Here is a 26667-nt window from a genome sequence, read left to right on the forward strand (position 1 = left end):
GGGGCGAAACGATGTATTTCTGACGTCATCCCGCAAACACCCACCATCTGGTTACCGAAACAGAAAGTCGTTTGTCGAAACCAGCTATACCATTTATATTTTAGTAAAATATTTATCTCCGAACGTATCTCAGTTGGTTTGTTCTGGCTTAAGTGCTTTCCGGAGGTCTTTCGCGGGCATCGGAGGTTCCAACGAGATCGGTGCGAGCCGTCGTGACTAAGCATTTCTGTGTCGTCTCGTCACGTGGCGCTTTCGGGGAGACCGCGGCGGTGCGCGCATCGCACGAGACGCGCACAGCTGCGCGTCAGCTTTCCCAGCAGTGTTTACGTTTCCGAGAAGCTGCAGAAATGCGTGATGCCCTTTGTTCGCCGGATGCGCGAAGAGACATCGCGCCGCGCGGCTCCGTTGCACCAGTTGCGTAAAAAAAAAAAAAAAAAGCGTGCGCGACTGCTCACACGACGTGCAGACACTACCGGGTGAAGGTTTAGGCCAGACACTTCCATCCTACTTCTCCCGCCAACAGATACCCAACGCTCGCTTTTTTTCGTGAACGACTGATACACCAAGAGAAGGGGGGAAAGTCCAAAGCGCGGGACATCAAATTCTCAGCTCTCCACAGCAGTGAGTACAGTGTTGTTTGCCGCTGTTGTAAAAGCGTAACGCTATATATCGTGGGAATATTTCATGATTATCAGAGCGTGTGATGAGTGCACTGTACAAGCAGTGATTCGGGGTTTATCATATTGTCAGGTCAGTGTCAGCACCGTTATCTACAATATCTTACACGTGGATGACCCGCAAAGATAATGTTTCTAGAATACATACTTGAGAAGCTGCAACTCGCGAGGCCATTCGGCTTGCCGGATGCTCGCCGGTGCCAGCGAAATTGCACAAGGCTCCGAAGAAGTGAGATAAGTTCGATGGCGTTTATATACTCTTCTCTCTCCTCACTTTTCGGCACGCATCAGGTACCGAGCTCACGAAGCTCTTCTTTCGTAAGAACTCTTCTTCATTTGCGATAAGTAAGTGTTTCGCGTTTACTCCTGCCTGCCCTGTCTCCTGAGCTGTTACTCGATGTAACTTCATCGTGTACCAACAAGCCCATGTTAGCATTCTGTTGTTCGTGGTTGCCGGCTTGGCCGAGCCAGGCTATGAATAAAGCCAACTGACGCACGTTGTGACTGTGCCCATTATCCAGCTGCACAAAATATTATTGAATCTGTTCATGACGTCCCTGGTGGTACCGCGGGTCACTTTGTTAATAAGCAAGCTGTGACACCAGTTTTTGATATGCAGTCTTCGTGGCCTCATCACTGTCCTAATAAGCTTTCTCAACTTACCATCTCGTTGATCATTGAGTCCTTAACTTTCGGTCCCTCGATTTCCGACACCGAAATTTTCGCTGCTATAGAACAAGAAGCCGTCGCACATCCGCTGTGCACCGTAAGTAGCGACGACCAAAGTTACGCTAGGCAGCGGCAACTGAGGACGCGGAGCACACCGTAATATAACTGACAGCCTTAAAAGTGAACAAGGGCTTAAATCTGTTTAAAACTCTCACTCTTATACCCGGAAAGGGTGCAAGGGCGTGAGTTATAGACCGAGTTGCACTTTCATTCACTTTTAAGGGTACACATTATTTCACGGTGCACGACCGACGCAGAGAAGTCAAGAACGCATGGCGAAGGTGGGCAGCAGTCCGTCGTCAACAGCGGGCTCAGTAGCACGCCCAGACACGCACTTAATTGCGGGTGTTGTTGCGACTGGGGGTCCGAAGATGTGGAATCTACTTTGCTCGTGGAGGAGTAAGTGAACGTGGGGCTGGTCCCGATATTCAGGACGCTTTACATACACGTTTATATTTACATATGTACAAGAAAATTCAAGGTAGTACAGAAAAAGTTCGTGAAGGAGTTCGTGAAGCAGCCGATCGCTCCCGCCGTCCGTTGCTCCTTTTATGCCCTGCGTGGTCATTGTTCAGTCACTTCTCCCAATCCGGTGTCAGGAGACCGATAACATCAGGTCCCACCAATCCGGAGGCCTGTTGCCGTTTCCCTCCGAAGGGAGCTTTGTCGGAAACGCACGCACATCACTGGGCACAAACAGGGGAAAGGGGAAACCGGGTACGTTGACTCCGATCGTATACTGACTCCGTCCTCCGCGTGGACATGCCAATTTGGGCGGCTGTCAGGTAAAGGACCGTATCCTTGCTAATTGCCCAAACATCTCCTGACAGAGGTACTCCTGTGTTGGCCATAAATCATCCGTATTGAGAACCATTTTGACAAGGCCGTCGGTCCATACCCCATAATCGCGCGAGCTGTGACCGGAAGGTGTCGCGGGGTGAACTGCCGACCACAACAGTGTGCTGCACGCCCCCATCTAAATAAACAGAACTCGTTCGGGCTCAATCACAAGATATACCTCTCGCGTATGGCTCCCTCAGATTCAACTAAATCAAAGTACACCGAACTCACTCGAACTGCAGAAATCACCGTGCAGAAATCGGACCCCGTCGAACGCGGACTCACAATCGGGGATGGGTCTGAGTGTTAATCAGATGACTCATTAATGACTTTGCCTGCATACGTGTAACGTATGAACGCACGAGTGACTAACACAAGCTCGATCTGCCTGAGAAAGAACGAATTCATTTCACCCAAAAGTGTTCTCAGTAAACCTCTAATTATGATACCTTTCCAGTCTTTTCAGCGTGCGCGCATCGAACATAAACTGACGATAGTCGGAGGAGTGTCTACTTCAAAGTTAGGAATGACAGCAGTATTACAGTATAAACTCGACATTGAACAGTATACCAATATTCCGTTTTTAATGCAATTTATTTATTTATTTATTTATTTATTTATTTATTTATTTATTTATTTATTTATTTATTTATTTATTTATATTAGCTTCAGGGCCACAGGAATTGCTGAGGGGAGCGAAATATACTGAAAGACACACGATACAGACTTTGTTCTGTTAATATAGTTATTAACCTCATTATTAACCGCCTCATTAGTTAGCATTACCAACTGTGACCATTTTCGTGAAACTTTTGCCAGCGCAATTTTAGCGCATTCCAGCATTTTTTTTCTGTAAACGTTCTCTATGTCGGTTGGAAACTTCATCTTTTAGTGTCTTAATCGGCTGCAATAGTATTTTCTTGCCGTAATTATTGTACAAGCCGTGCATGACAGTGTGAATTTTCGTTGTTATTAGAAATTACATTCGTTCCCATTTTCGAAATTCTCAATTGTGTATGTGCAAATAACTGTATTTATGTTGAATGATTGACCCCTCCCCTCTATACTGCTTGTATGCCTTGAGGGTATAATAAGTAAATTAATTAATTAATTATATGTTAGCTAGAACGATGAGAAAGCATCGCTACAAGCCGGAACAACAAAAATGTCAAGCAATTAAGCGAAAACAACGTAAATATATACTTGGTTGGTTAGACAGTAACACACTCGTGTGTAAAATATTATGAAAGTGGAAATAATGAACATACGACGTGACCTGCAGTGGCGTAGCTAGGTCGTCTGGCACCCGGGGCCCATGGGTGTTCTGTCCCCCCCCCTCTCCTACCGGGTATAGTCAAGAACAAGAGGTTATCGAAAATTTCCAGGGAGTGTGTGTGTGTGGGGGGGGGGGGGGGAGGGGGGGGGACGGTGATGTTTCAGCACCGGCACAGCCGCCTTGGACCCTCCCTCCCCTCCTTCGCTTTCGTACCCAGAGATCGCTAATGTAAAAGGTATACAGTCTGTTTTATTTTCTGCACCAAATAACACAGTGTGCTGCACTGATAACTTGTGATAAGCGAGAAGGCCGCGATGAAGCCCCGTGCCTGCGAAAGCTCGCGCTACTGTTGGTCTGCACTCGCAGTGGAGAGGGTAGAGATATCGACGTCACTGGTGCACTATTTCATATTTCTTTGGGTACTGCCACACTGGGTCGCCCGTGGTGCCTAAGTACCGCAGGCTCTAGCAACCAAGGCGATTTTGTTTAAATAAGTTTTTGCCGAGTTGATAATATCACTTTGGGGCCTCGATTCCCGAATTGCAGTGTTTCCTCTATAATTGCTAATTAAACAGTTATTTAAGATATCCTTATTAATTATCTGCCATATCTTGCGCGAGTTCCTAGTGGTCACAAAGACGCATAACCTGATAGAATATCGGGAAATATCCTCAGAAAATTCACCTTTTTGTAAAATTCCGTGCAGCTGAAACAGGACACTGTATTTGTGACAAGAAGCCACACAACAACAACAACAATAACAACAAGAAGAGGAGGAGGAAACGAAAGAAGGAACGGTAGGAAGGTCAACCAGACGCACGTCCCGTTGACCAACTGCCGGTGGAAACTGCAGTTGGAGAAATTCGGGGTGTTAAGCACAGTTTCAGTCTTGGTTTGAGCAAGTAAACAAGGACCCTTGCAGCGTCTGTCCTTGAGAAGGGTATAGAATGTGTCAGTTTCTTTTTTGTTTTTGTTTTTTATGGACTGACCGGGTGGCATCATCAACAAGGTCATTTCCGACGATGCCACAGTGCTCCGGAAGCCATTGGAAGATGATGTCATGTCCGTTTATGAGGGCTTGATGGAGAACCTATGTGGTCTCAAACACCAGTTATTCATAGGTCTTGCGTCGTAAGGCTGACTGCAGACTCTGAAGCGCTGACTTGGAGTCCCAAAAAAAGACGACCCAGTTTAGAGGTTTGGCTTGTGCGATGTAATTAACAGCGGCACGTAGAGCGGCAAGTTCTGTTGCCATAGAGGTCGTTATATGGGACACTTTGAACGTAAATATGACTTGTAAGGCAGGGATGATAACCGCGCTTGTGGAGCTGGTGGCTGAGACAGATCCATCGGTATGCGCGTTCTTTGTTCATATGCCTCGTTCAGTAATGACAATGTCAACTGTCGTATAGCCACTTTTGTATGACGGGTCTTCTTAGTAATTCCCGGAATCGTGAAGCGTACTTGTGGCTGTCGTAGGCACCAGAAGGGTACAGTGATCTTGCTGCTGGTGTAAAGCCCGACGGAAGGTAGCCTTGATGTGTCGCAACAAGTTTGAAAACTGTGGCTTGAGGTACATCATCGGCGTACATTGATAGGTGAATTGTTTTGGATAATATTTCAGCAGGGCCAACCACAGTTAGGTTAAAGAGAACAGGACTCAATACACCGCCCTGTGGGACGCCACCATAAGAACAACAACAAAATGACAAAGATACGGTTAGATATGACTAGGTAACAGTGCTTTCATTCAACACCGCGAAACTGATACAAAACTAATACAAATGATACAAAACTGATAAATGTAACACTGTATACATACTTACGACACACAAACCATAGTGGGACATGAGATCCCAGCGCGAGTGCACCGCACATGAAACGTTCCGCTAAGGTGAGTAGTTTAGCGACCACTTAGCGAGTTGATTTTTTTAGCCTGTACATTCGTGCAATTATTACGTAGGATGTTTATAAAGCTACAGCCGACAATTCTGCGGCGCTACACACTTGGTACATCGAGTACACGAGCTCGGCCTGCTGGTTACCGGAGCATTCTTTACCATTTACGCCCAATCAAGCCGACGGACATAGGGGGTCTCCAGACATATTTGACACGCCCCCCTCCCGCGCCACTGAACGTGACTGAACCCGAAAGGTGGTTTCAGTCCTTTGAAGTGAAGGGTATAAATTATCGATAACACGTTTGCGGTAGGCCCATTATTCTCACCTTTTGTGCATGATCGAAACGAGGTGAAATGCATGATGGAGGGAGAGTAAGGTCATTGTCCCGGGCGGACATTGCTCATCCCAGGTACTTCGCGGTAGGCGGGTTCCTTTTTCGCCTCGTTTCGGGTCTATTCAATGGACACGAATACGTGCGCTATTGTGGGATTACACCTTGGGCCCCTAGTACCAAGTTCAACGATGCTGGATAGCCAGCTACTTGCAATGTGATTCGCATAACATCGATTTCCACAGGGCGTGGGATCTACCTTTTTTTTTTTCGCTTTCTATACCTGTTGGTGCTGTGTTTGTAGTTAGTTCACGTTCATTTCCTGCATTCTGACTTAGTTTATATGCTTAGCTTGTGCTCAGTTCTGTTGCTTTTCCGTAACTGAATTAATTTCTTGTTTAGTCTCTCTCTCTCTCTCTCTCTCTCTCTCTCTCTGCATTTTATTGGTGTACTTGTTACTGCGCTCAGTTTTTTTACTGCCATTTTTTATTTGTTTGGTTTAAGGTAGTTGGTTCAGGCTTGTCTGACTTGGGTGGAGTGCCTACTATCGGCATTAGATAACCAAGAAAGAAGTTCGTTATTTTCGAGGTATACACGAAATTTATAATATGCGATGGCGGATTAGTTTGGTAGACACGCTATGCACGAGAATTAATTTATGCAGCGAGGAAGAAGTTGAGCATAAATAATCTACAGTCATTTCACAGTTGCGACGCGGTTTGGAAGGTGCGCCTGCACCCGCGTAGCTTTCCATAAAGGCATTCGGCATAGCTTGCTTCTCCGCAGTAAGCCTCAGTGTGCGGAGAAGTTCCCTTAAGTCATTCGGGTGGGTGTATGGAGCGGGTAGAAACAACTTTATCACCCTCTTTTCCTGGGATCGCGCAGTGTTCGAAGTGGCCTTTGCATTAAACAGCTGTTATTGCGGTCTGCTATGGAAGAGACACTGAGCCTAGAGCGTATACAAGTCGAAACCTTGTAGCATTTGGTTATCGAACCATACACATCAGCTTGGGCTTCAAATGACCCGTAAGTCCTGCCGGCCGTAGGGGCAAAACCGTGTCCGGCTTACTTACTGTCCTGAGCGGCAGGCAAGCTAAACATGCGAACTCGGTCGTCGTGTGTTCAAGCATATTTCTTTCTTATTTTATTATTTGTTTCTACACAGTGATTTGTTGTTATGCTTCTTTTACTAGAATTTATGACAATAGCAGCTGATTTAAGACCGTAAATGCACACACACCTGACTTCTGTACACTGTTCGGTTTATTTATGTTGGCGTGCTGTATTTGTTATGCGCCTTGTCTGCCAGTATTCGGGGGTGCAGACCTCGTCAAGCCTGATGAATGGCTTTTTGTCTGTACCCACCAAGTGTCTTTGATACTGAAATAAATTGATTGATTGATTGATTGATTGATTGATTGATTGATTGATTGATTGATTGATTGATTGATTGATTGATTGATTGATTGATTGATTGATTGATTGATTGATTGATTGATTGATATGGGCAGCGATATATAGATTGTTGGCACGCCACTTCGAATTTCACTTGGATTGATACTGCACGTATTTGCTACGCTTCCGCTTCAGTACATTACTATGAAACAATAGAGTGTTGGCTACGGCGCACAGCGCCAGCCTAGAGTGATAACCGACAGTGCCTCCACTGCTTATACATGGCAAACTACGGTAGCCTCGTCCTTATTCGATGAAGGGTATGCACACGCAGCTGGATGGATGGAAGATGAGGTTGACAGCTGCGTACTGCCCTGAATTGACTGTAGAATACAATTTTATATGCGAACGGAATGGCAAATCGCGGAGAAAGCAGCAATTATTAAGCGCTCAAATTCGACAATAATGCAACACATGTAGACAGCGATCTGCAGCGATACGCAGCGATGTCAACATTGCGAAATTTAAGTCTTTGGTTGATTGGTTTTTAAATAAGTAAGCATTTCTATGTCTACTCGCTGAGGAGAACCGTCGCTGATGCATTACGCTCAGAAGCCGAGTGCCTTACCCACTGAGCTATAAACACCCACGCATGTAGAAGGCGAATATGTCTGAATCATATTAATGTGTTGCACCGCGCTGCCTGTGTTGTCGCGCAACACAGACAGATAAGCAGTCAATAAGTTGATAAGGAGTTATGAGAGGTTATGTGGGTGTGATCGCTGTTGATAATGGTTCGAAGCGGTTAGATAAGGTGCTAAAGGAAGATAAAGACTTTTAATGGTCGGAGCAATTCTGATAACATTGACAAGAACCGAGAAGTGTTGATAAAGGTCGGGTCAATTCTGATAAGGTTGATAAAGACCGTAAGGGTTGATTAGGGTCGGATCATATCTGATAAGGTTGATAAGAATAGATAAGGGTTTATGAGGGTCCGATCGATTCCGGTGAGGTTGATAACGACCAATACGAGTTTGTAAGGGTCAGATTGAGTCCGATAAGGTTGATAACCACAGATAAGGGTTGACAGGGGTCGGATCATGTCCGATAAGGTTGATAAGTACATATAAAGGTTGATAAGGATCATAGCGATTCCGATAATGTTGAGGACGACCGATAAGTGTCGAAAGGGCCGGATTGAGTTCGATAAAGCCGGTAACGACCGATAAAGGTTGATAAGGGTCGATAAGAGGTTGGATCGAGTCCGATCTGGTTGATCACCATTGACAAGGTTTAATAACGCCTTATACTAGTCGGATAAAGAGCCCAAACAGGTTCCAAGGCTAGTAAAGCATATATATAATGCACTGTCAACTGATCTGTCAGAACAGCATATGTCGCGTCGTATGCGTGGAGATGAACAGGAGGCGCAATTCTTACGCACACTTCGACAACTCCAGTGGGGTTGCCGCATATTTTTTTTATTTAACACTTCGTCACTAGAATGCAAACACTGGCACAAATTTATTCGCCTGTGAACCGAAATCTCAGCTTACGTTGGCAGCCAGTTAAGGGGCTGGAAGGCCCGCCTCTTCAAAAGCGCTAAAAGAAGTAGAAATATTTGTTTTAGCGGATCATATGAGTGATCGTACAGACGGGTCTAGTGTCGGACAGAGGCTATGAAGTCGTGTGCTGCACTGACTGGACTGTAGCCAATCAGAGCAGTCTGCGCGTCGTCTTCTGCACCAGCCGACAAAAAGCACTTGACATCGCACTGCGCCTAAATTCGTATTGATGCACTGGCTGCGTGTATATGATTCTTTTTTTGTGTGTGTGATAGGAATTATATGGACAACCCGGGCGCATTTCCGCCGTCGTCATAGACGTCGGCGTGATGTTCCGCACAAGTCCAAGTGCGATAACACCGTGGCCGCGCGCCGTATGCTGTACAGGTGCGAGTGAAAGCTTGCGAGGGTGAGCCGAGGGTGTTGATTTTATCTGAGGAAGACGGGGAGCAAGCGCGCCGTCTTCCGCCGCGTGCAAGCCACCACGTGGGGAAGGGGGTCTACTGTGGCGGCGGCTGCGTGAGCTCTATCTTAAAAGCAATCTGCGATGAGAACAGATTCTAGGTGCGCCGAGGGCTCATATCTACGTATGCGCTGTGTTCTCGCCGCTTACGCGTTGAAGCGAGAACCAGCACGAAGGTCAGTTCGCTCGCTGCTGCTGCCGCTTTTACTCACGCCAACGGTTTCACAGAGAGCGTCTGCGCTTATCGAGTGAGATGCGTTTCTGTTTGCCTGTGCGCGCGTGACACCATGCTTGTTCGTTTAGTTAGTAAGCGAATCTTCAGAAGTTTATACTGCCGGTAAAACTACTATATTTACTTCTTTAGATGACTACTAATTTGCTATCGTAATCGGTGCTTCGCCTTTCGGGTGAAACTGCGACATTTTTTTTTTTTTTTTTAGCGGCACCAGATTTTTTAAAAGTTGCCTGTAGCAGATGGCACTAGTCTAACCTTCGAGCTAGATCACTCATTGAGATGGCCATTACTTCTACGAGGAATCAAAATGCTTAATTGGGTAATTAATATAACTACACTAATAAATTTTAATTAATTACTTTAGGGCACATATTTGAATCTACCAAGTGTAGCTAGTGAGTTTGGAACAAATTCTGATGGCATCAGTTTAGGGATATGCGCCGTCAAACTTGCGGTAAAAATGCAGTGTTGTTCCACTTACTTTTTAAAGAAAACGCTGTGTTATGCATTGAAACGCAAAAGTAACTGTAATGCCAATGCATTTAAAGATGCTTGAAAACGACCTCGAAACTGCTATAGATCTGAGAATTCTTTCCGAGCAGATACATCTGGCGAACTCACCGGTTACAACTCATAAATTTATATATGTGCTGTAAGGTAATTATTTATAAGTTAATTAGTGCAATTGTGGTAATTATCTAAATATACATATCGATTTGTCATAGACGTAATGGCGGCACCTCAACGAGTAATTTAGCTCAAGCTAGAGTGTACTATAATATTAGGTCACTCTATTCAAGGGTTACAATTGCACTATGTGCGATAGAGAATTTTTTTTTCATTTGGTGCAGCTAAGAAAAAGAAAAGCGCCTGGTATATACCCTTGCCTCAGCACTAAAAAGCAATGTACTAGTTTGCTTTCACCAACAAATCTATACAAACTGCAGCTGAATACATCGCGAATGCGTGGCGCACGAAGGCAACATCTCTATTCATATAATACAGCGCGTAGTCTGGATATGCACCATTCGTTAGTGTAATCATTTTATCTTCTCGGAAGATACGCTCACCTTCCTCTGTGACACTTGGTCATTCCAGCACTTCGCTGCCGTCCCCGCAGCGAACCTTCACTGTCGTCGCCACATATGTATACAGACAGCGCCGACAGTCACAGACAAATTGGCGTCACACGTTAGCAAAGCCAGCCTATCTGTCTGTCTTATCAAAACTGCGGTGTAGAAAGTGTAGTTTTCATGCTACGCTTCTGCTACCAAGGATCACTTCGTGCGGGTGGGTGCAGCTACACTTTTTCGAAACCAGCTTTCTTGATGGCGATTTCCTGCGCTAGCTGCACTAGGGTAGGTTAAAAAAATGTCCTTTTTATTACAGGCTTCATCATTTGTTATCAAAGGCTAAAAGCACTGTTGCACACGGCTATACACCGCATACCAAACAAGTGCGCGTAGTATTGCCTCAGAGATTACCAGCGCGCCACTGCTACGGCCATCTTTGAGGAATAAAAAAAAAGTCAGGGCAACTGTTATTGCACAACACGATTATCTCAAAAATTACAATAACTCTTATTGCTACGGGTGCCGCCGCAGTTTTGCAGCGCACGTCAGCTTCAAAAAGAAACAAGAACTGTTTTTGTTATCATCATCATTTTTCTGTAATCTCTTGATTCGGAAGGAGCGTCCGTCGTCCGCTAACGCGCTAGGTCGCGGCTTGCTTCGTTCCTTCGTCTCCCGTCCGCACGTGTGCTTCTCTCGTCGCTCATATTTCGCGCTGCCTTGGCGTTTTTTTGCGAGGACAGCTTCGTGAGACAACAGCCAAGCAACAGCTGCCGCGGTATACGAGAGCAGTAGCGCATCGCAAACAGTGAAGTTTCTTTCCGGTGAGGCCGCTTTGCTGCGAGCAACAAGCAGCTCGAGTGTTTCTCGCTTGTGTTTTTAAACGTGAAAATCGCTTTCAGTTGTAATTAGTGCTGCCTTCAGCGTACTTACAAATGACCTTGTCGGGTGTGTGCTTCAATCATATAAGTAGTGGTCCTATCGATATGCTCTTTACATGCTTGACTATACTTTTACTGTTATTCAGTGCCAATCTTCGGTCGAATTTTCTTAATACACTGCATCCGCAATTCATCAGTTGCACGTTATATATGCACATTGAACGAAATAAAATCAGGTAGGTAACTACTTAGTGCTGTTTTTAATGCTGTTGATAATAAGCAAGCGTTAATTTGGATTCTTAATTACATTATCGAGAGGACTGCAACTGCTGTTCTGAAACGTTTATGTACTCTCGAGCTGTCAAAGTGGTACGACACATGAGCCTTTTTTGAACGGCCATCGTGGTACACTATATAAGCTAGCTGGGCAGCGGTACTTGTTTCTTAAAACAAGCAATTTATCCCGCGCAGGTGTCAATTAAAAACTTAATTTCATAACATTTCTTGTACCTTGGGAGTTATGAGAACAATACAGCTTCAAAAGAAATTAGGAATGTTCAAATCTCCAGTGAGCTTTGTCAGGTTTACAGAATGTAGACTCCATGCGAGAACTCTTTACGGATACATCAGATATCAGGACATCAACTACTTCATGTCTAGCATACTTAAAGAGCACCTATCCAGGCACCTGAAGTATGTGCCTGATATGAAACATTGTGAAAACAACGAAGAAGTGAGCCCACTACATGAAGACAAACTGCCACCGAAAGCAAACACCCAGCCATCTACTTTCCAACTCATTTTACTACAACACTTCACATGTATTATTCAAACTTGCAGCACATGTCCATTTAGAAGTGTTTCAATATGTTGTTTCAATCAGTGCTTTTGATTTTGATGCTGCACTATCTTCACATGCAGAGTTGTGTACGTAGTGCCTGAATGGGTTGTATTATTTGTCTATGTGTGCCTCTGAATGAGGTCCAGTTCAATTTTCTTACTGAGTGCTTACTCTTAATAAATCTTATTTATTGTATCTGGAACCACACAGGTAATTGCTATGTGTATAATTGCACTGCTCATCCTTCTTATCCCTTTTACTCGTAGGTGCTACTATTAGGCAGGTTTCTAGCCCACATTTGCAATGGGCATCGGATCCGAAGAGCCAAGGTCCACAACTCCACGTGCATTACACCGTTTGAACGGAGGTCTCCTGTTCGCTAAAGCGAACTTCTTCTTCCTTTATGGATGTAAGTGTCACAGCTGATGATAACGCTGTCTTATCTCCCTCTGTCAACATATCAGAATCCCACTCTTAAAGTGGAAGGGGTTTCTCATGATAGCCAATGGTGAAGAGGGGGGAGGCATTTTCTTTGTCTTTTTTATTATTATTTATTTACACGTGCTTTCATCACTGCATTAGGGACCGAATGAAAAATGCCTGATTTTGCTGTGCTTGTTGACACCAGATACTTCATGCAATATAGTATATTTTTCCCGACAGCATAAAGCTAAAGTTTGCTATGGCTAACATAATTTCAGATGATCTCAAAAGCCTTATATCATGCATGACATGGTATTGGTGGCATTTTGTTATGTCAATTCACGGACAAAAGCATAGCCGCTGTGGTGCTATACTACAACTATAAGTTTGCCTAATATAATAGATCAAGTGAAGCCATTGGTGGTTGCAAAAACGTTGTTCAAACAGGGTGGTAGGTGTTTGTAAGGTTTATTAGGTGCAGCTGTAGTACATATGTGTAATATGTTTATAGTTATGAGGCTTAGGTTGTCTTGGGAGAAAATGTAACCAACATGTTACTACCTGCTCCTTTCTTCATAATGGGAACAAAACCAAAAGATAGAAATTGCTTCAGTACACCTCACTGTAGCTGCTATGTTGTTTATCCATAGATCACTTAGGCATCTAAATTGTGAAACTATGAAATTAAAGCTATGTTCGAGGAGTATGCCATTTCATTTCATAACTTATGCTGAAATTTTAGAGCCTAACCTGGTGGGTACACATCGTGGTATCCACCTCCTTTTATTGCATCAGAAATAATTTTGAACCTTATAGGATGAATTTCAGATGTCAATTCACTGTGCACCATTAAATAGTGGCAATCATACTTTTCAATTCATTCCGAAGTTCTAACATTTAAACAGCTGAGATTAACAGTATATCCAACACAGTGCACTATTCCATCTTCTTCACTTGTTCTTTTCTTTAGCTGTGTGATACTACAGTGCCACAATGCTGTATATTCCATTCTACAGTGAAAAAGATTGAGGGAGCACACATTTTTACCTTTATTAATTGAAGGATCTGTCAACTTCGTATTGCTTCAGTATATCCATGGGATTTTACCACTAGCCACTCTTCTATGCTTTTCTTGCACATAAAATAAACCACTGAAGATACAATAAAAAGAACACTAAAAACAAGTAACAGTTTTCAGATACTGTACTATACATACTACTTTCTTTTCTCAGGGCATTGGAACTTTAGGTATGCCACAGGAACTCCCGTAAACAGCCTGTAATCAGCTTGACTGTTGCAGGATATGCAGTCCACATACTATCAATAAAGACTGTACATTCTGTGTGTTTTGGGCCTGCTGTATTAAGGAAAGATTACCACATAATGAACTAAATGGGCAGCTTTGTCGCATACCATGGCTTAGGTGGGTACTATAGCCGCCACGACAATGAAGCTTATGGGCTCATATAAAATAAACATTGTTGCTTGCGCGTGCTAAAGTTCAGTCAATCCAGAGCACATGTAAAGCACACATTTATACCTACTTTATCTGATATTTTCATGAAGCTAAACTTTGATGGGTCTTTTTATTCTACTTCTTTCTTGTTTTTCAGCATCTGCTATAATCCTTCCTGCCCTGTCAGTCTACGGGCATGAACTGGGACTCAATGCCGCCTCCGTGGGCGTGGTGTTGACTGTGGTTCCTTTCATTGTGTTCCTTGTTCGACCACTCGTGGCAGGCATCTCAGACAGACTGCAGAAGATTACGCCGGTGCTTGTCTCTATCATTGTGTTGGAAGCCGTTTCCCTTTTGCTCATCAGTTCGGTGCCTTCTTTGAAAACTTCCAGTGAGCAAGATACCGGACTGAGTTTACAGCTGAACTTAACTACCTCAAACGCCACGGGTTCGCTGTTGGGAATTGAGAGTGAATTCTGCATGGCCGACCACTTTAAGAACTCAAGTGTGCACTGTTTCCTTACATGCCCTTGCCAGAGAGGCAACCACACTTCACGTGATAACGTAAGTGAGCCGTGTATACTCCATCGCAGCATAGGTCTACAGCTTGTTCCTGCAAAAGTGCCCAGTGAGTTTTATCTTGTCAACAACGAAAGTGAGTCACTGCAGAGTGCAGGTTTCGGCCTCGAGGAAACCGTTGTGACGTGTAGTGCAAACTGTTCGGTGGATCTCTCATCATGCCTAGAGAAAGCTGCAGACTCTGCCACCGCCTCTGAAGACATGCACTCGTTGCAGTTCTGGCTTTTTCTTCTGCTCACATGTCTGATCCGTATCGCCATCTCAAGTGCTTTCTCACTGTCTGACACTGCCTGCTTCCAGCAGCTTGGCGACAGACCACAGGACTATGGCCTACAGCGGCTCTGGGGTACCATCGGCTGGGGCATCATGGCACCCCTGAGTGGATTGTTGATTGACTTTGTCAATGCTCGGCTCGGCTACAAAAGCTTTGTGCCCGGCTTTTACATGGCGGTAGGGCTGATGGCAATACAGTGCATGGTTGGCTTCAATTGGTGGCTGGGGCCTTCCAAGTCCAACCAGAGCATCCTCCGTAATGTCGGTGGCCTGCTGAGAAAGCCAAGGCACCTGTGCTTCCTACTGGACATCTTTGTGGTGGGGAGCTGCAGCAGCATCCACTGGTACTACATCTACTGGTACCTCACGGACTTGCACGCTAGCAAGTTGCTCATGGGGCTTACCTTGGCGACGCAAAGCTTCTTGGGGGACCTTCCATTCATGTTCCTCTCGGGCTGGCTCATAAGTAAGTGTGCATTAACAAACATTGCATCAGTAATGTGAGAGAAGTGGGCAGGAGAATGATAGAAAAAACACAAGTGCTGGCTACCAACTGAATGTCCTTGTTACATTGCTGCAGAAAATAACAAAAGGACCGTAAGCTGCTAGTCAGCATATTTGCGTGTTAGCATGTGTGTGTGTGTTTCTTTTTGTCCTCTGTTTTTGGGCTGTTTGCTTTTGTGGTGCTTCAACAGACGGTTTGCTGAGCATCACCCAATTCACCTAGCTTTCGGTTTGTTTATCAAAAAATAGGCCCAGTTTACACATAGCTACAGTTCATCCTAAGTGAATAATCTATGTAGTTCTAAAATGCTCAAAGTATTTTGGTGGTCGAGCAGTTTCCCATTTAGAATGTTAAGAATACCGTAGCCGTTTGCCTTTTTTTTAGCAATAAACCCGTTGTTTCTTTTAAGGATGTCGTACAAACATCTTTTTTTCAAATTGTGAAAGTGTAGCATTCTCACTTGTTTGTTTTTTTCCCACAGTTTTTGTTATCTTTCCACCTAGCATACGAGGTCTGTAATATAATAAGTAGCTCTGCCATCACTTCTACCATCAGTTAATGAAGAGTTAATCAACAATTGGTTATTGCATTTTTAGACTTACAAAACTAAAGAAATAGCTGAACCACTGGAGTAGTTAACACTCTGCATACAAAATTATTGGTACACATTTCAGAGCATCACTGTCACACTGCAGCAAACTGGCGTGACTTGTGCTTGTTAAGCAAAACAAATGCTAAGTTACTTGAATTCTTCCAAATGCTAACGGTATGTCTGCAATATTGCTTGAGAGGCACAGCATATTGAAATGAGCTTTTGTAGTGCAGGGGGAAGATGTGACAAGGGAAAGCTAGATACAGACTGTAGAGCAGACACGTCTAACGCAGTAATATAAGGATAAACTCAGCAGAATTATTCTTCTATTTATATTATTATTATACTATTTGAGGCATGTTAGCAGAAACATTCAAGTTCCTTTATTGTATGGCAATTAGTGTTAAAGGCCAAGTTCAATTAAATTTTAGGCCACGTGAATAGCCTGGATTCAGGTAGTGCAGATAAAAAAAACAGCCTTATGTGCAAAATATTGTGTTTGAAATGTGAGTGGATGCATCACAAAATAATTACAAAAATTAAGATTTTTTATATTTAAACTGAAAAAACAGTCGCCATTGGCGCTCGCTTGAAGTAACGCATGACTTGGATTGCATGGCTCCTGGGCATTAACTCCAAAATTAGGGACCACCTACAGCTGCCCGTGAGACTCTGAAGAATCGCAGAGGAAACGTCCTGGGACTTGCATCATAGCTGCTGGCCACCAGGTGCTTGTGTTGTCTGCTTAGATGCTATTAAATGGCTGCTAGTAAGAATAGTAAACAATTACCCAGCCCTGCATCTTTGCCAAGATTGCTTCAGTAATGTATGCTACTAACTTACTAGCAATTTAGGCAAAATGAAATTTCGTTGCAGTTCTATATACAGACGCTTAAACCTGGCAAATGTCACTTGTTACGAAAATTCATTTTTTTCTTCTGTTATTGCGATAGTGAAGCAACACTTTGAATGTGTATTCCCATCTGCAAGGGGAAGAAACCTCTATCTCTCCTTTAAAACTCCAGTGCTATCACAAAAATGCTGTTGTTTGCTTGTTAAGATGGTGCTCGGAATAGGAGCGGCACCATAACTGACATATAAAAGAGCAGAAAGCAACAGTACAACTCATCATTGTTTTCACTCAGCAGCAGTTTGCACTTGGGTGCTCGGTATAGGTAATGCGAGAAACTGCAGTCTCTTCAGTCCAGCAGACCCATGAAGGCCATAAGTGCATGGAAGCCATGCCAGACATACGGTAGCTGAAGATGTTTCCTGCATAATCGGGTGCGATACATATCTCTTTCAGGCAAACTGCAACACATCAATGTGGTGCGGCTGGCCTTCCTGGGCTTCTTCCTGAAGTTCCTGGGCTACTCATTCTTGCGCGACCCCTGGTGGGCCATTGCCATTGAGCTGCTGCAGGGCCCCACGTATGGCTCATTCTACGTGGCCATGACCTCTTACGCACGCAGCATATCTGTGCCCGGTACAGAGGCCACCTTCCTCAGCATCATCCAGGGGGTCTTCGATTGCTTGGGTAAGGCTCAGAATACATTACCTTTACCAAATGTCACATTGCGATGACAGATCGTACATTGGACTTGGAGGACCCTGTAGGTAGGCCCTTTCCCTAATTGTTAAGCCAGCTCCAGGCAGGCCGTGTACTTACTCCAGGAGTGTGCATACGTACTTCAGGCAGACCAGTACAGAGAGCATTGAAGCGCTGCTGGATCTTAAGCTTCTGTTATTTTCTAAACATGAGACATATGTACATACAACTGGGGGCGACAGTAATTAAGTGTTTGGTTTAGTGCAAGCTCTTTGACAGTACTGCTGCACTGACTATCATGCAGTCAAAGCCACACTGTCTAGAATTGAGTGGTGACAGCCAAGCTTTCCCTCAACTGTCACTCTGTCCTTTCCTGCAAGGCAGTTTGCCAAGCCAATGGCAGTGGTCATGCCTTAAAGTAGTGGGGGTACGAAATTTAGGGACATAGTAAGGCTTTAATTCAGCGATCGAACCCTTTTATGAGGTGCAAGATGTTGACATTACTTCCATGATGAAATAATATGCAACAGTGGAGCACTGGCATGCAAGAGTCACACATTGTTTTTAAATAATGACCCCCCCCCCTTCCTTTTGGTTGGTCAAAAGTGCATTGTGGGGAAGTGCACATGCAAACTAGGAAATTTGTCTGTTATGACCTGTTAATTACCTTCATCATGCATAATTATTGTGTTGTATCATGTTCTGTGGCCTCCCAGCCTCTGCCAAATGTATACAGGGGGCAAGAACCTTGTCAAGCATATGGTTGCTTGTATTCTCAACCCCTCCATCAAAGTTGTACTGGTGAAAATAAGTGATTATTATGAGATGTACAGTCTGCATCAAAAAGTTTATGGGGCATGGGTTCTGAGAAAAATAAACTACTGTAATACCGAAAGAAACCACACACTGTAAAACCATACAGCACTGCATTATTAGCATGTACCGAAGCAGTTTTCCGAAGCATTCAGCTTTTTCTTAGATTCTGTGCCCCACAAGGTTCTGATGCTTAGCTGAAACACTTTTTATGAAAGTGTACTAATTCTTTTTCTTTTGTTTTATTAGCATAATACTTGTTTTTAGCTATTTACATATGTATGCGAGTTACCACGTGCTGTATTGCTTAGGTGCAAAATACATGTCCATAGAAGAATGTATGCTGCACAAGTATTTCCTTTTATGTATTTAGTACAAGTGAAGCGCTATTTTTATTTTATGCTGGTAAATTATTATGTCACTGAACGCAGTATGTGACAAGGAATTGCTTGAGGAACAGCTCTCTCTCTCTCCTAGTGCCTTTCAGTAGATGCTGAATGTTTGCAGTTACGTAATCCTGGCGCAGAAATCACTGAAGAGTGTCATTAAAGCACAATGAACACTTAGGTCGAGGGGCAGCAGTGTCATACATTTTCTAGAGGCAAACTAGCTAGGCTGGCATATCCAAGTTAGGCCAGCTGATCCTGGTGATAATTAATAGGCAGAGTGCCACTGAGACCACTCTAAAAGTACAAAATACAATATGGTTGGAATAGGATCAACGTGTTATGCCAGCTCTTGTGTGTGGAGTTGAAGAATGTTTGAGAATATGTGGGTTACTGTTGCTTATACCACGCAGTATGCCAAATGTGCTGGGTGGGTCATACCTACTAGGAAAATGAAACTTAGCCACATGACATGAAATTTTGCTTACTGTGCTGTACCTTTTGTTGTTAGCACACTGATGTCACTTCATCAGCACACCCTTTTCCGTGCCATATTGTTTTTAGGCATAGCAGCTGGATCTTGTTTGGGCGGACTGGGTTTAAGCTACTTTGGTGCCAGGAAGACCTACTTCATTGCAAGTTTTGTGCCTCTGGTGTGGCTGGTGCTGACAGTTCTGATTGGTCAGCTCATCACACACTGTAGCAGCAGTGAGCAGGACAAGGGTGAGCCTTTCCCTCCAAAATGTGAATACAGTGTTGGAGTGTTTTCAGTGCTGAATATTTAGGTGCTTGCTTAATAACCTATGACTTGGCATGCTTTAGCAAAATAACTGGTACCAGCTAATGTCTGCGTACTTATTGTTACTAGAAGTTTTAAAGCCAGCATATATCATCAAACTCCGATAAGAAGTAACTTGCATGTGATAACTTCACTAAAGTACTAATATTTATTTCTGTGAGGTGAAGTTCCTTTGTTTCTTCAGTACAAGAACACTATGAAAGCGTATAGAACACTTCTAATGCCTAAACCTCTTTCAGTAAGCATTTAAAGTTCGAAGTTTATGGACCATAAATGGTGAAAGTTAGATTACACAAAAGTAAATACAAAAAGATATTGCAAAGTGAATTTACTGTAGTGAATGTGAAGAACTGAAGTGTTATGGGTAGATGAATACAGAAGAAAAAAGTGCAGTCAAACCTTGATATGGTGAGCACTGAGAGGACGAGCAACATAAAAAATATTTATCATTGGTATCAGAATGCAATGAATATACGCTTATGAATATCGGCTATAACGAAAGTATTTATTTGTTAGGTGCTACTCCGTTATAACAAGGTTCAGCAGTAGTGGAACACTGAGAGAACAATGAGAACAGCAACCCAAACTTCACAGTTTAACAAGACCATAAAGAGGAGGATGTAGATGAAATTCCATGAAAACCCTGCTTACTTTAAGGCATTACCCTGAGGAGTCAAATGTCTATGTGCCAGGGCAACGAGCTGTGCAGAAGAAGAAATGATCTGACAGGCAGAAACCACAGTTGTGAGCCAGATAAAATGCTATTCTAAAACATTAAAATTTCTCACTTATGCATACCGGCCATTGTTTTGTGTGTCATGTGTAAAATATGTCAACGTGCAGGTGCAACTGAGAATAAGCAACGCTTTGGAACTGCTGGTGCCTAGAATTTTAACCAGACATCAGGCACTGCCATGCACATTGTCACTAGCAAGCAATGCTAGACCTCTGTTTTGCTTGTTCGCAATGCTGTAGTGAAATCTTGTGCTTTAGTACTGCTGACATGTGAAGCCACTGTGTGTACCATGGTGACTGCTGACAGCAACAAAACAGATTCACTAGCATGGTTAAAGCAAGCAAGTGGGGGAAAAGGTCCTTTTTTTAGTGCCTGTGGAGGCAGAAAGGTCCAGTAAACAACCTTTCACAATACTGGAGGGTGGAAGGTGTAGTTGGGTGATGGATAGTACGTGAGGATTGGTAGGGCAGGTTTATATGCCATGCATACACCTTCGTTCTACCCTGACAAAAGTGGGTGTGTAACGAGAATGATACAGATGGGCCCTAAATAAACTTTGCATTGAACAGTCACAAGGCAGTCCCTTTGGTTGTCAAGGTAATGCACTGGACGCTCAAAAGACTTGCATGTGACCTTCATTGCAACCTTACATTAGCCTTGATAAAGGCATTGGTTTGAACGCTCTTTATCATCCAAGCAAAGCAAAGCTTGACTCGGATTCCAACAAGTGAATCGGATCTCCATAATTTTTTATTTTCACTATATTATCAAATTCCTTTTTTTCTTGATGCTAGCCTGCCTATAATGAAGTTGTCTCATTTATTTTTCATTTGTGTAAAAAAAAAATTCTTATTTTTTATGTCTGTGCTACCTGATTTTTGGTGAATGCCCCAGATTGGGTATTTCCTGCTACCACACAAGGAACTACTACAGCACACTTCCATTAATTCAACTCCGATTAATTTGATTTTTCGGGTCATTTGATCCCAGCCAAATGCCCTGGCCGGCACCCATGCATGTCTATGGATTAAAACTATTGTTATTTTGTTCCTAAAATTGGCTTTGGCTGAGTAATTCAAACTTGACCAGTCAGCACACACATGCCTGGCCTCTACGGTGACCCCAGTAGCGGCCTCTTTAGTGACAATGTCTGTCACGGTCAAGCTTAGGGGACAGCGAATATGTTGGCACAAGTTCAAAACAAATTTTCAGTCTGCCCTAGGAAGATTTTCAATAAATAACCATAGCCCACAATGTCTGATTGTGGTATTTACTCGATTCCAACGCGTGCCTTTTAATGCGTTAGCATTCTTAGTTAGTACTTCCTGTACTTTTTTTTAGGCTTTCTATGTTTGTATTATCTATGTACCTATCTCTCTATCTATCTATGTTTGTATCTAACCGTTTTCCCCCCTACCTGGTTCACTGGGTAGTCAGTGGTGGAATGGGATGGGTAGTACATCGGACAGCTGTGCTGAGGTAACAGGGTTCGAAACCGACCATCACACCAACTTGAATCACTGAGTATGTGGCTATGTGTTCACACGTGCCGCCCTTCAACAAACCTCTTTCACGCCAACATGGGTCACTGTAGATGCAGCACTGGGTAGGCTCCGCTGTTCAAAGAAACTCTTTGACGCAGACTTGGAGCACTTGGTATGTCCCACTTGGTGTGTGCTTGTCTTCAGTAAACCTCTTTGATGGCAGCTTGAGTCACTGGGTGTGTGCCCGTAGGTGTGTGCTGCTCCTCAATGAATGTCTTGGACATCAACTAGGGTAGCTAGGTATGGGGCACTGGAGATGTGCTGCTCTACAATGACGAATAAGATCCCTTAAATATCTCTGATGCTTAGTGGAATTGAACCAACAGCACAAGGGTTCCTCAAGTACAGCAACCCGACACATTAGCAGGCTGCAGCACAAATGCGCTGGGTAGGTGCCGCTTTTCAGTGAAAGCCTTTCATGCCAATGCTTTAGCGAGCTCTGCCATGAATGCACTAGCTATGTACCACTCTTCAATGAATCTCTCGCCAAGTGCGGCAAGCGAGGGAACAGTGCTCAGTGATCACAGGCACTAGCGCGCCATGCTTATCGTCTCGGAGGCCATGCTCAAAATTCGCGGCAATGCCACTAGGTGGCGCAGCGTGCCCAAAAATAAGCGCGAGAGAGGAGCCCGGTTGCTACATGGCGCGCTTCTCTGGTGCCATGCATTTTGGAGGCCACATGCAGGCTTTGCGGTGGCATCGAATGTTCTTAGAGAAGTGCGAAAGAAGAGTCCCGCTGAAGCACACACCTTACACATATCTCGTTTAGAAGGTGGCAATACATTGTGTTGCTATATTGATTCAGTGCTAATGCTTTACCATCGACAGCAATCATAAGATGTGTTCTACCGCATTTCTCCTATTTTTTTTCAGAAGAGCTTGGCTGGAAATTGTCTGCACGGTGCAATCAGACACGATGCCAAAACTGCCTTCGCAGCATTTGTATGCTTTCCCGCGCCACACTAATTTTTTGTAAAGCCATGCAGCGAAGCTGATTTTACAAAACCTTGGATACATTTATGTAGCACACGCAGACAAGGACAAAAGAGACGTGAACGCCACAGCGTGCATCGTTGTGTTCACTTCTCCCTTCTGTCCTTGTCTGCTTGTGCAAAAAAAATGTTATCTAAGCTCGAATTCGAACAAGCCCAACCTGCCACAGTGTTTAGCAAACCCGCCCTTGTTATGTAACACATATTAGACCCTTGCCCATTTTTCTTGCTAAACATCGGGTGTGCTTTAGAAGTTTTCTACTCAGGACACATAGAAATTGGGCACTTGTTTGATTCACGGGCATGTTAGAATTAGAAAAATACTACCAAAATCAGCAGTGTGTTCTAGCATTTTTTCTGCATCTTGTTTAATTTGACCAACTGGCTAATTCAGTCAGTTTCATCAGTCCCTTCAGCGTTGAATTAACAGAAGTGAACTGTATATACTCTACTCCAGTCTGTGCAAACCTCCCCAGGTTTTCTAATGCAGCTTATACACGCTGAATTGCAGTACATCGTGGACTTCTTTGGATTTTTGTGTTGACCATTCTTGTATGGGGCTTTTAGTTGACATTCTCATGCGTTTTATTCTTTTTTACCTGTAGTCTTCTTCTCCGTGTCATTCTTCATCTGGCATGTGTAGCTGATGATTGGTGCTTTTATTGTATGCTTGAGCACATCCTCCTTCTATCCCTATTCATTTTCTTTAATGTTGTGCAATTACCTTTATTATCAAAGTTGATCTTATGTTCAATTATTCATGCTTTGATGTATACTACCACTATGTTAACATATTACAACCTGTTCTCATGTAACCTCACTTGGTCTATTTAGCCACAGCATGTTCTAAATAAGTAAAAGAACTACCTTTTTTTTTTCTGTCACAGTGGTTGTTGAAGCGGCCCTGGAATCTGCCCAGCCTTTTATGTCTAGCAGAAGCAACAGAAAAGACCATTCGGATCAGCAGGCTGTAGAAAAGCTTTGAACAAGGCAGTGGTGCAATAGCTTGAAAGAGCAAGCTGCTGGATCTCGCACGGTGTGCTGGTACCACGAGGGTGTCACACTGTTTACACCGTTCCACATTGCAAAATGTGTCGTGCCAAGCCCAGCTTCAAGCAAGGCTTTCACTGTCTGTTTTCAATTCCATTGCTTGTTACGTATGTCTATGTCCACAACACAGGAAGCCAGTGGCTCAACGTTGACCTGCTAGAGCAGCATATTGCTGCTGCAACCACATGCTAAAATGTTTCTTAATAGTCATGAATAATGCTTTATACGTTACAAAGTTATATAATTTTTTTTCTGTATAACCCATGCTGAGAAGCCATGTTTCCTTTGTACCACTGATCGAAGTGTTGCTGTTAAAGGGACGCTAAAGGAAAATATTAAGTTGAGTTAATTCAATAGCTTCTCAGTCTGCTTTATATTTTTCTGTGTGATGTTACAATTGGTGGGCAACACCCGGGGCAAAAAGGATGCTCAAACACCATGCCTAATCGAAATGGAGGATGGATCCCTAATTTGCTGTGGTTGTCTCGAGTAGTTGCCAGTCTGGCAGGCGCTTCACAGTGATGACAAGCCCCTTTGTGTGTGTGCGACTCTAGTGGAGAACCCTTTTCACAAACTGTGCGACTCGAGGGGAGACCCTTTCCGCGAACCAAACAGGAACCGCGGATTGCCGCCAGAGGAGGCTAGCATGTGCAACGTCGCCTAGGAGAAAGGATCAGCTGCCCATCCCCCACCAGACTCGGTGCACGTCATGTGGCATTGACGTGAGCAAGATCCCGCCTACGGTTTTAGCGGGCATATTTAAGCTGCCCCACAATGTATTTTTCATTCATTCTCTTCTTCTATATCCTTCACCAACCATTGAATAAGCAGTGCAAGTTTTGCACTAGAAATCATCTCGTCCCTGCCTGGTCGCCATGGTCTACCAGACGCCTGCAGCCTGCCGCCAATGCCACGCTAGCCAATAGTAACGCCGGTCGAGGTTCGAGAAACAGGTGTCGCCACAGTACCAATGACTTAGTTGCATAGAAAATTTTCACTGAGTGCCCTGCTGCTGCTTCTCAGTTAGAATCGCCCAAACCAATACTGAGGCTTTGACATAATCTCCACGACACCATCTCTGCCACTATCTGCAAATCAGCTACTCCTATCTCAACTCGCATTGGCAGCATTTCTCAAACCACCCGCCTCCCGCCTCAGTCCCATCTTCTAGCTAGCGGGATTTGACAGTTGCCCTGGTACCTTGATGTCTCACCACACATCATGCGAAAGAAGTACCATACTCCACAAGAGGTTGTGCCACTCTGATTTTGCATTTTTGTCAGTTTCTCACTCACGTTCTGTTCTCACTAGAAGTGATGAATTCGTTAATACAGGAGCTCAATAATTCAGTCTAGCTCGACTTAATATCTTCCTTGAGTGTCCCTTTAAGTAAGCAGTTTAAATGCTCCATGTGCTCTGTCCACTAAGGTGGAGTGGATGTCAACTGTATGCCACAAAATGCCTTCTGCAACGAGTTGTACTGAGTGCCAGTAACAAATTGAATTATATTACCATATTGTTAAGTATACCTAGCGTTGAACAAATTGCACATTTCATTTTGTGAAACACTGGGGTGCCCAATGAGAGCAAGTGAAACACATTTTGGGTTGTAAAATTTGTGTTCCTCAGAGATGCTGTGTAACGCTGAGGAGCAATACGACTTGATGCTCCTACATTAACAATGATACAATGGTGTTGATTTGCTGTTAACTGCCCCTCAAAGCCAATGCACCTTATTTGAAAGGACATAACATGAACATGCGTAATAAAGAAAGTGGGAACTTTTGATGAACTGGAAAATGTGAAAATTATAGATATTTAAATTGTAATGGGAATTAAAGTTGCACAATAGTTGTGTTTGTGTTGTCCGGTAATGTCCAATTTTTAATGCAGGTCCTAAGTGCAACCAGACTTCATTGTAATGAAATCACATCTGACACAAAAATATTTGTTACATTCGATATTCATCTTATGCCATATATTCGTATATTTGTTATTTGCTTGATGCTGCCGAGAATTGTTGCACTTACTTCGTTATACCCAATGCCTGTGTTTGTTGTATAAAGGTTCAAATTTCCATGAAGATACATATTCTGAGTATGACTGTACGCAGGTTTGAAATAGAACATCTTTGCAATGCACAGTGCAAAATCAAGTACAGCAGTACTTGTTTGAACAGGACTACCTGTGTATGTGCACTGGGCTCACACACATGTGATTGCTTAGCTTATCATGAACATTGTGGTCATCATGGCTAAGCTACAATGTTCTAACAAGACTGTGACACACTGCTCCAGGGATCAGATGTATTCACTTGTCAAGGAAATTGCATCTGCAAACACAGGACCATGTGGGCACAAGTCAGTGTTGTGTATAAGGTCACTGAATCGCTTTGCAGTATTTCCCACTTTTCCTGTTACACATCCCCTACTTTTCCTGTTACATATCCCCTACTTTGCAATCACCTCTCCAACCAAGCATGTGTTTGCACTTTTGTTAAATGTCAGGAGGTTGGCTTCTACGCAAAGTTCAGTCACATCGGTGACTAGGCTGGCTCCATGGAAGGTGCATGTTTGAATATACCATATGCACATGCACACCTGCACACAGTCTGTACGCCATTTCCTTCAACAGAGATGAGTGATGAAATAGGAAACTGCTAGCCATCTTCCAAGTTTATCTGTAAAATGGTTCATAACACCTGACACACAGAGCAAAGCAGTTGCATTTAACCGCATTTCATTAAATAAACTGAGTATCACTGA

At 43.7% G+C, this 26667-nt stretch overlaps 1 protein-coding gene across 2 annotated transcripts; it reads left to right on the forward strand.

Moving 5' to 3' along the window:
* LOC126531505 (major facilitator superfamily domain-containing protein 6-like) lies at positions 1-26667 on the forward strand. 2 transcript variants are annotated; one of them, XM_055071217.2, is made up of 6 exons: positions 1-621; positions 12472-12614; positions 14242-15402; positions 17340-17570; positions 19346-19504; positions 23740-26667. In XM_055071217.2, exons 2-6 carry the CDS (start codon positions 12509-12511, stop codon positions 23835-23837), a joined length of 1755 nt encoding a protein of 584 aa, XP_054927192.1. In that variant the 5' UTR covers positions 1-621; positions 12472-12508; the 3' UTR covers positions 23838-26667. The 2 variants fall into 2 exon arrangements, with proteins under 2 accessions (XP_054927192.1, XP_050035004.1); XM_050179047.3 differs by lacking the exon at positions 1-621 and adding an exon at positions 11115-11307.

Source organism: Dermacentor andersoni, chromosome 5 (assembly GCF_023375885.2).
Source record: "Dermacentor andersoni chromosome 5, qqDerAnde1_hic_scaffold, whole genome shotgun sequence".
Lineage (NCBI taxonomy): Eukaryota > Metazoa > Arthropoda > Arachnida > Ixodida > Ixodidae > Dermacentor > Dermacentor andersoni.